Source organism: Solanum pennellii, chromosome 4, assembly GCF_001406875.1.
Source record: "Solanum pennellii chromosome 4, SPENNV200".
In the NCBI taxonomy this organism is placed as follows: domain Eukaryota; kingdom Viridiplantae; phylum Streptophyta; class Magnoliopsida; order Solanales; family Solanaceae; genus Solanum; species Solanum pennellii.
Window position 1 is genome coordinate 72,920,294 of NC_028640.1, and position 11,197 is coordinate 72,931,490.

At 27.3% G+C, this 11,197-nt stretch overlaps 1 protein-coding gene across 1 annotated transcript; it reads right to left on the reverse strand.

Annotated features, from left to right (window-relative positions):
* Window positions 1-7,376: 7,376 nt before the first annotated feature.
* Window positions 7,377-9,421, reverse strand: LOC107016159. The gene is made up of 3 exons (XM_015216643.2): window positions 8,771-9,421; window positions 8,511-8,631; window positions 7,377-7,889 (listed from the first exon to the last, which is right to left on the reverse strand). Exons 1-3 carry the CDS (start codon window positions 9,200-9,202, stop codon window positions 7,459-7,461), a joined length of 984 nt encoding a protein of 327 aa, XP_015072129.1. The 5' UTR covers window positions 9,203-9,421; the 3' UTR covers window positions 7,377-7,458.
* Window positions 9,422-11,197: the final 1,776 nt, after the last annotated feature.

The following is an 11,197-nucleotide window of genomic DNA, read 5'->3' on the forward strand; positions in this document are numbered from 1 at the left end:
TACATTTTTTTCCATATATTCTGTTATAGTAAGATGTTTATCATACCATATATTGAGTCACTTTTTTGTTTTCACATTTTATTTGTGGAAATATTAGCAGTTAGAAAACATGTAGTACATGAAAAGTCCCTTTATAAATAACCATAAATGATTTTAACTTTTAATCTCTCTCTTATATATACCACAAACAACACTTCAATTATTTCATAAGTCTTCATTTATTATCATCATGAGTACTAATATACCCTTTTCTTGGGAGAAAAAGCCAGGGGTAAGTAAAGTAATTACACCATCAAAAAATTCACCAAAAGTACTACCACCACCACCATGTCCGGTGCCGGAAAATTCAAAGGTGGCACCACTCCACCAGCTACAAGTTCCACTTCCACCGTGTACTTTCCACGCGCCGCCGCTATCGAGAAGTTTATCTAGAAGGATTTTCAAGAAACATGATGATGATCCATTCTATATGGCTCAAAAAGAGTGTACAAAGAGTTCAAGAAAAGGTAATAATATTTTTGGAGGGTTAATAATTAGTAAAGATGATTTTGGATTTGGGATGAAAAAGAAGAAAAAAAATGTTAAGTCAATTTTTTCATGTAAGAATTCATGTAGTGTGATGGAAGATAATATTAGTATTATTAAAGTGTCACAAAATAATCAGCTTCCTATTTCAAGATCTTTAAGATCAGAAAAAGGGAGTACTCCATAGTCCATACAATTTTTGAGACATGATTTGTTTCTTTATTTTTGTCCATTAATATTGTTCTCCTTGGGATTAAAATCTATTTTATTTCTTTTATAATCGTGATGTCTGAACCAGTTTATAATTTATTTTTGAAGTTTAATTTTGAAGTTCAATTGATCAGACGTACGATCTTTTTATTTTCTTCTTGTGTTGTATACTTCGTGGAATAAAATCTTAGCCTAAATTTCCTGTTCTAGCTATAATCGAAATATGAATTTTAATTTGTTCCCAAAGTAACTTGTGAACCAAAAAGATAATTGGCAAATAAAAGGGCTAAAATAGTTAGATTTTAAAATTCATTGATGTCTACAAAGTTTTCGTGTGTATAACTAAAAAAAAATTGTCTAAGTGTTTCACTTGAATTACTATCAGAAATTCGTGGTAATTGAAGTGACATTATCTGGTCAAGTTCATCAATTGCAATGTTGACGTTCTTTAATTTATATTTTACTTGATGCTAATAAATACAAAGTTGTTTGCCAATAGCTACGTATATAACTCTATCAAAGTAGCTAATTAGGATCGGACGTGGTCGAGTGACAAGTGATATAGAGTCGTTAGAAAACGTCTTGCCTTTAATATGAGACTTCTCAGCATAAATTCAAATTTAGTCAGACTCTAATATGGATATCGAATATAAAATCAAAAAATTAGTAAGATTCAATTTATTTTTTTAAATGAATATGATGATCAATGAAAGTCTATTAATATTACGTCAAACATTAACAAACATGAAATTTTTCAAAACTTGTACGAGTTCAATTACAGAGTGGGCACAAAACGGCCTCAAATTCTTCTTTTGAGATATTGTTTTATCTTATTCGATAACAACCGTATCGAAATTTGAGATCTTGATTGATAGAAATTTGCGATGATCCGTAAGATTCATTCTCCCTTCAAAGGAAAAGGGGAAAATGGTATAAAATATCATATTATTAATTTAAATTAAACATTATAGCCACAATTTTTTTTATTTGTAATTTGCAATTTACATTTGTAGCCATTCAATTTGTATACTAAATTATACAAATGCAGGATCTATTTGTATATCAAAATAAATAAATACGGTACTCATTTGTATACTGAAATATACAAATGCAGGACCCATTTGTATGTCAAAATAAATAAATACGGTACTCATTTGTATACTGAAATATACAAATACAGGACCCATTTGTATGCAGAAATGTACAAATGCAGAACCATTTGTATACCGAAATATAAAAATAAATATTCAAAGCAAACATAAAGTTATACTAAACCTAAAATTTATTTTAAAAAAATAACTTTTAATACTCATCTCAAATTAAAATATACGTCTAAGTTCCTAAAAATTATAAAAGTTAGTAAAAAACAACTTTATATACCCATTTTAAATTCTTCTTTTAAAAGATTATTTTATTCGATAATAGCCGTATCGAAATTTGAGGCCGTGATTAATAGAATTTGTTACGATTAGTAAGACTCGTTGATAAGAAGGGCTCCTAACAAACAATAAAAAGAAATGATACAAATACATTTCTTTTTACCAATATAAATCATTCCTTTAAAATAGAAAGCCTTTTCCTCATCAAAATAGGAGTTATCAACGCCAATTCAGATTTAAAAAAACTATTTTTTCCAATTAAAGTGGGACTTTCTAACTAACTCAGATTATAATTAGGTTATAAAACCCTTTCCTTCTCAAAGTAGGTCTTTCCAACTCGAATTCAAATTATAATTTGGGTCTCTATATATACAGGTCAATTTCATTTTCAAAATAAGATTTTTCAACACGAACTCAGATTATAACGTGAGTGTTTCTATATATACACGTCAATTATTCAAAGTCGATCATGAGTACTAACGAGATGATTCATTCCAAACCAAATGTCCCATTTTCTTGGGAGAAAAAGCCTGGGGTTAGTAAAGTAATTTCACCAACAACAATTTCACCAAAAGTACTACCACCACCACCGTGTCCGGTACCGGAAAAATCAAAGATTAGATCATTTCAAAACCTACAAATTCCACTTCCGCCGTGTGCTTTCAACGCGCCGCCGCTGTTGAAAAATTTATCTAAAAGAATTTTCAAGAAAAAAGATGATCCATTCTATATGGCTCAAATAGAATGCACAAAAAGCGCAAGAAAATGTAACAATTATTTAGTTACTTTATTTAAAAAAGATGATTTTGAAATTGAGATGAAGAAGAAAAAAAATAGTACTAGTAAGTATATTTTCTCATGTAACAAGCTATTTAGTGTTATGGAATGATAATATTAGGATTATGTTGAAGTGTCACATGAGCTTCAATTTATTTTTATTTTTTTATGAATTCAATTTTAGTGATTCTTTTTTTAATATTGAACTCGTTATGTTATTAGACTAATGAATTCATACATATTATTTATTGTAATTTTTTTTTTTTTGGAATTAAGTTTGTCAACAACTACGTACATCACTATCTCAAGATATAATTGATCAATGACACTTCCAATTTTAGAACTTTATTTAGTATAATCATTGAATTTTATTTTGTATATAAAATCATTTGACTTAGATTTTCTGTCAATAACATTACTCAAGTAAATTCATCATTAAAAAATATTGACATAACAAAGAAATTACTCTTTAGTTGAATAATTTCATTCATATAAATATCTAAATTAAGTGATTTTATTGATATAAAATAAAATTTAATAACTTTAATAAATAAATTTTAAAAATTGAGTAACTTACAAAATTTTCATGATTTTTTTCAAAAATTGTATGAGTTCAATCCACGAGTTGGCATCGCAATTAATTAACTGATGACTGGTCATTTTTATTTAATTCACTATTAAAAAATAAAATTTTATTTTATCTGTTATTTTTAAATATTTTTTAAAAAATATAATGTTTTAAATATTTTATCCTCAAAATTAATAACTTATTTTTAAAAATATTTTTCAAGATATATACCTATTAACATAAATATTATAACAAAATTATTTCCGTTAATCATTATTTCTTACAAATATTATGATATAATATTTACATTAAAATCATTATTTTTTAGGAATTCCTAGTCTTGAATGCATAGGTTAAATTAAGCAATGTAGTGTTTAATCAAAAAGTTCATCGATTTTAAATTTTAATTGAAGACTTTAGAAAGTTTTCCTTTCTGCTTTAATTAATATCCTATTGAACACAAAGGGCTTAATTGAAGTGATGGCACGATTTATTTGAAAATTAATTTAATCGATTTTAAATTTCTAATTAAATCAAATGAAAAAAGTTATTGTTGGTTTGGTTATTATCGGAATAATCTACAAGGAAGCTATTGTGGATTCAATTAGACAATTAAACAATACTAAAGACATAAATAAAGTAATTCAATTAAGAGAAAATATGACTATCTTATGTGAGGTATGATAGATAAATACTAAAGAGTAATGAATTTTGATGGACTTAGACTTAGGGTTGTATTAGTTGGGCTAAAATTTATCCGTTGGACTTAAAAAAATATGAAAGTTAAAGACTTTAGTTGATTAAAATTTAACAAAATATTTATATTTTATTTATGAATAATCTATAAATTATTATATACATTTTCTTAGTTAGGTTTGATTATTTTTGCAATTTTTTATAAGTAAAATCAAAATCAAAACCAAACAACATAATATCGATTTTTAATATTTAAAATCAAATCACTTCAAAACAAATAGCGATGTTTTACATATTTCCCCTAACTTCTTCTTTGGTCCTACATTTCTGTTATTTTTTTAAATTCAAACGTAAAACAGAAATGATCTAGAAAAATAAAATACCAGACAATAATTTACTGAATAAACTCATTAAATCGTAATTCTTTTTTTTTAATGATCTCCACATTTTTGTTTTAATGATTCAAAATCTCTATTTTGACTAGAAATTTAAGAATATATTATTATTTTTATTTTGTTTTGAGTACAAATTTAAATCATATTTGGACATTAACTAAATAAATCAAATCTTAGTCTACTTTGACTAGAAATTAAACTAGAAAATCTTTTTTTATGTTGACTACAAATCATATTTAGATATTAATTAAATAAATTATAAATGATCTAAATATGTTTTGTAGTCAAAATAAAATAAAAATAGGAATAATTCTTAAATTTTTAGTCAAATATATTAATTAAATTGACTTACAAAAACTATATATATATAATATACCTTAGTCTTCAACTCATTATTTTTTGTTTATAATTACCATATCATGACTACTAGCAATTCCATAGGGAATGTACCATTTTCTTGGGAAAAAAAGCCAGGAGTTAGTAAAACTACACCAACAAAAAATTGTGACACCCGTGATTTTTCACCAAAACTTCCACCACCGCCGTCTCCGGTGGCGGAAAAAGCAAATGTTGCACCTCTCCGCCACCTACAACTTCCACCTCCACCGTGTAACTTCCAACCGCGGCCGCCGCATTCGAAATGTTCATGTAGAAGGATTTTCAAGAAGAGAGATTATGATCCATTTTATTTAGCCTATAAAGAGTGTACCAAGAGCCCAAGAAAAGGTAATAATAAAAAGAAAAATAGTATGTCAACTTTTTCATGTAAAAATACATGCAGTGTGATGGAAAATAGTATTAGTATTTGTTAAGATTTGTTTTGAATTTTAAAAAAATGTTTTGTTGGTGGGAAATGATTTTTCTACGGTTACAATAACATAAGAACATTTATAATGTAGTCAGTTTAATAATTTTGGTTAGGGTGAGATTAGTTTTACTTATTAATTTATATATGTAGATCAATTGATCAAATTATATTTATAAAGATTATGTTTCTCTTTAACATAGTTTTACTTACCGTCTTACCATTATTAGATTTTAATATAACGCTATGTTACTTTAATTAATATAAACTTTATTTTAAAGACACTTAAAAATTTTAAAGACGATAAACAACGAATTATGTATCTTACAATTCGCTGAAAAAACCATTGATCTTGCTATCAAGAGAATCGGTCCAAGATCTACTTTAAATTATTAAAAAGCAAAGACTTAATTCACAATCTATTAGTCCACATGAGCGACCCACTATCCAAATTCATTATCGAACAATCCTAAACAAGATGGTATGCTATTTTTTAGAGTTCGAAGCCTAAAGAGCAAAAGTAGTTGTTAAAAATTCTAAAGGGGTACATCATTTTCTTTTTTAACCAAAAGGGCAAAATCGCTGACCTAACAACGATTTTGTTCGAACTTTTTTCACTTTTACAAGAAAATCACTGCCCGTGCAGCGTTTTCATTAAAAAAAAATTCTTTTAAGCTGCCTAGGCAGCGATTTTTTAGAGGAAAGTTTTATTTTTATTTTTTTTTGGAAAATCGCTGCCTTTCCGTGGAACTTTTTTTCTTTTTTTAAAAAATTTGGTGCCATGGCAGCTAGGCAACTATTTTAGTTAATTAATTATTTTTTAAAAAATATTGCTACCATTTTATTTCTTATAATCGAATTAAGTGAAATCTTTATTAATAATTTTAATGCGATTTTTATTTTGACAAAAAAATACCAATATTTAATATGATTTTTTTAAAAAAAAATAATTGGCAGAAAATTAAAAAGAGAAAACAAATCAGAACAAAAAAAGTGCAGAAATCGCCGTCAACACAGCGATTTTCCAAAAAGGAAAAAATTTTACCCACTAAAATCGCTACCTGAACAGCGATTTTTTTAAAAAAGTTTTCTTTATAAAAACGCCGCTGTTGCATTGGCAGCGATTTTCTTTTTTAAAAAAGGAAAAAAATATGGACAAAATCGCTGATAGGTTAGGGATTTTGAAAATAAAATCGTTGCGTCAGTAGCGCTTTTACCCTTTTGGTTAGAAAAGAAATTGATATACCCATTTAGAATTTTTCACAATTTCTTTTGCCTTTTAGGCTTCGAAATAAATGATAATTGACTCCAAGTTAATATATTTTGATATAATCCACACTTTCAGAGTAACCAATTTTTATTATTTCACTTAAACTTTTCAGAAATATCGGCACATGTATATTGGATCCTAGAAGATACAATAGCAGTGTATATTTGCAAATTTTTTTTAAAAATTTGACCAAACATAACTTTTGTCACATTGATATTAGAGGTCAATTAGTGATCATATTTGACTTAAATTTAAATTGTTACTTTAAATTTGGCAGTTCGAACATCGCAATCAACCATTATCCCCAATTTTAGCTCTTTCCAAAACCTACTCCCAAAAGATGACTTTTAAAGAATTGCTCAAATTCAGTTTAATTTCACATTTTTGCATATATAGGTTAGTTTGTGCATACTGACGATTCAATAAAAAGTTTATTAACCAAACTAATTTGAGATTCGCGTCAAGTAAATTCACTAAAAATGGTAAAGGTTTCATATCAACATGTTTTCAACGTGTCTAGCAAATGTTATATATATACTCATAACTCATAAGTTTTGTTTACCATTATTTTAAATTATCGACTAATTCAGATATGTCTTACGTCATAACAAAAGAACTCTTCAGATAAAAAACACTTAATAATTGGCAATGATGAAGTCATTGAATTCTACTAATTAGGAGTAATATATATTCTAGAGTTGGTTAATAGCATGAGTTGTTAAACCTTACCAACAGCTTGCACAATAGCAACTACTAACAAAAAATAGACAAAGACACTTATTATAAAAACTTATATGATTTTAACTTCATTTTTTTTTCTAAATTCTACAAATTCATCTTAAAGAAGAATAATTCAACATATCTAATACAATCTCATTACTAATATCAACAAAAATTAAATCACCAATCACCTTACCTATTTCCCTTTTTTCCTCAAATCCACTTGACTCTTCAAAAGAACTCAACATATTAGAAATCATTAATTGTTTGATATTAGTTTCATTTATGGATTGTTGGCTCCATAACCAAATATTTTGTAATAGAAGTTCCCATAGTTGTTCAGCTCCTAAAATTCTTTGAAATTCTTCTTCTTTACATTTTTGATTTTCCACCACTTCTTTAACACAATCAAAAAGGAGTTGTCTTGATTCTTGTATTGCTTTCTTGTTCTTAATGTACTGAGACTCAGGACTTGTTTCACCTGAATTTGAAACTGATGGACTTGGAAATTCCTCTTGTTTCTTTGCCTTGACACATTCTTGTTCTGTAATTTTGTTTTTTTACATATAAGTTAGTTCTGAGTTGAATTTGTAAGCACACAATACTCTAGTTTTTCACGCAAGTTTTATCACTATCTTTATGAGATAGAGATTGTGTTTGAAAGCTACTCGGCTCAAACAAATGAAGGCAATAGTTAAAAGAAAAATGGAAGTAGAGAGAAACGTAATAACTAATAGCAAAGTACGACAGAACATATACGCAAGAAACCATGGTATCTTTATAATATTTTATCACAGATTATGAAAACGTATTTTAAATATATCTATTTTTTTACCTATCAAGTTATGGTAAGATATGCATATATTATACTCTTTCCAAAACTCAGGACTAAAGTGAATATTGTAAATTTGTTTAATCATGAAATTTGAATCTTCAAATATTTTCAAGTTCCCAAAAATTGATCTAACACATATCAGTTTTTGGATTTTTGAAACATTTACTAATAAAATTTCAAATACTGTCATGTAAAATACATGTCCAAACACGACCTCAAATTTTAAAAAACCACAACTTCAATCATTAGAAACTCAAATTTTAAAGTTTTAATTTCAAAATCTATGATCAAATCGAAATAATTGTCCAGAAATATATAAATACTACTTACTTTTGACATGTGGAGAATCATCATCATCAGAAGATTCAGTTTCTTCTAGAACTGACACAGGGCTGAGTTGTTTACTTTGTTCAAGAAATTCCACTCTTAACTTTCTTCTCTCTTCAAAAACCTGTTACCTTATCAACAACAAATCTGAATTCAATGTCACAAAACTAATTTTTATTAAGTCAGTCGCTAGTAATGTTGTACAACTATTTTTTTTTGACGAATTTCACCTATATTTAATATCGTAAAAACAGAGTTTTTACCTGTTTCTCATGTAGAAAGTTGTCATCTGCACCACTAGAATCATAACAAGAATTGAACACAGTACTCCTACTACTTATTGAAGAAATTTTCTCATCATTTGCAATAACATTACTATTTTTGCTTGTAGAATTGTTGTGTTCTTGATCATTTGCCAAATTCTTGATTTTTTGACTATCTCTAAATGTAACAAGTTTGTTAAACATAGATTTCACAATCTTTGAACAATTAAGAATCTGTTTCCTTCTCTTCTTTGCACCACAACTAGCTGATCTCTTCAAGAACAAATAAGTACTAGAATTTGTAGAACAACATCGAAAGTCGCGATCCGAAATAAGATGTTTGTTTTTAAATTGACCTCTTTCAAGAAGATAGATTTGTAAGGTAAATGGTTCTTGTTGTTCTTGAAGGAATTGTCCAAGTTGTTTTGACATAATTCTATGTTGCTAGTAATAAATTTTGAAATGACTAAATGGGAATGGGTAGAAAAGGCAAAAGGATAAGGAATTTTAGGCATTAATTGGGAGAGACAATTTAATATGTAGGCATCTATGTGTATATTACAAAGTGTTTGTTTGGATCAGAATAGTGCTGCAAATTTAAATTTAAAGGGATGGGGGCATTGGAAAAAAGACAAAAAAATGATTCACTTTTTGTGCAACAATTGGATTTTTTTCATATTTCTTTTTTACCTAACTTTTTTTTGTGTCCATGCAATCTAAAGTCAATGAGTGAGCTAGCCAGGTATTTCTATAGTAAAAGCTATACAAAGCCTTGAGAAGGTGGGTGGCTGCTAGTTGTCCCACCTCAAGGAAAAAAATAATTAAGTTATATATACGGACAAAATAAATATGTTTTATATTGTTAATGTAGTTTAGTTTGTGATGATGGCCATTCTCAATATTATGTCTTGAAGATGATTTATCATTAGCGTGAATTTCTTAAATTTTCACATCTTTTAGAATGAGATTTTGAGTCTCGCGTGTATACTATTCACCATTAAGATTCAAGGCAGGGGAGGGGCATAACTATAGCGATGTCAGGTCTACTATCAAGGCAAAGGCAAAACTATAGTGATGTCCGGTGGTGAGTCTAACAATTTATGTTAGAAAATTATATTGTATATATATGTTAAATTTATTTTATATTGACATATATATATACGATTTAGAACATCTGATATTAAATTAATAATCTTAAAAGCAAGTTTTATGTTATGTATGATGTCTATCTAAAGTAATGTATGATAATATATGACAAAGATAAACCTATTGATCTTTCATGTCATATACGTCTGAGTTGACATTCAAATTTAATTTTCAATTCACTCAAAAGGTGAATAGGATCTCAATAGAATTGGGATTTCTATTAAGTGACTTGATTAATACTTATTGCAAAAAAATTTCGCGTAATTGACTTATAACGGATCTTATATTTTTAAATTGGATTGATATTTTTTATTTTTTACTCTTCACTATTCGAACTTATGCATTAAGCCTAGCTAGGAAAGCATAAGTTTTTTAGAAACTAAAGTGATGCTAAGACATAATTATTCGAAATTATGATATAAAAATATAAACTCATATCTTGCGAAAAGATTATTTGTTACTGGGACATAATTAAATACCAAACACATAATATGACAAAAGTGCAACATCCCATAAATTAAGGGGCCGTTTGGTTTGGGTTGTGGAAAGAATATTTCCCACATAAATTTCTGCATTATTATTTTTAAAATCATAATTTTATACCAACAATCAAACATCCAATAATAAATAATCCTTATTACCTTTATTTACTAGTTTGTACCTATTTTTCTTCTAATTCAAAAAGGAAAAATAAATATTTGCACTATATAATATATTATTAAATCCATTCATAAGTCATAATCAACAAATAAAAATTGGGGTTGGGATTGAGCAAAGAAGGGGGAGATAATTTGTCTTTCCTATCCTATTTGCATGTGCATCATCCTCAAACTTCTTTTTCATGTCCCCTTATCTTTTCCTCCCTAGCTAACTTCTTTAATTAATTTTGACAACAAATTTGGTGGGAAAACATTTATATGAGCTTATTATATTATATATATTTTTGGAAAGCCACATGGTAACATAAAACTCTAACCTACTTCCTTTCAACATTTTAAATAATTCATTTCACTTGCAATGGTAAAATCTTAGATAAGTTTGTGCATTTGAACTTTGTGTTATATCTTATTCTTCTATTATAATAATATATTCAGTGAAATTCTACTAAGTGAGATCTATAGAGGGTAGAGTATATACAGATCTTATAACGCCTCATAAAGATAGAAAATTTATTTTTAAAAGATCTTTATCTCAATATATCAAATTACGATATTCTCTTTGTCAATAAAAAATAAGTTATGTCACGGCCGTATAAGACCATATAGTATCTTCTCATATCCA

What these genes read in the sequence shown, in the direction of transcription:
- LOC107016159 (XM_015216643.2), bottom strand. Translation starts at nt 9,202, where the DNA reads ATGTCAAAACAACTTGGACAATTCCTTCAAGAACAACAAGAACCATTT. An exon ending in ACTTTCTACATGAGAAACAG is followed by an intron (nt 8,632 to 8,770) that starts GTAAAAACTCTG and finishes ATAAGGTAACAG; the next exon opens with GTTTTTGAAGAGAGAAGAAA. An exon ending in TGATTCTCCACATGTCAAAA is followed by an intron (nt 7,890 to 8,510) that starts GTAAGTAGTATT and finishes ACAAAATTACAG; the next exon opens with AACAAGAATGTGTCAAGGCA.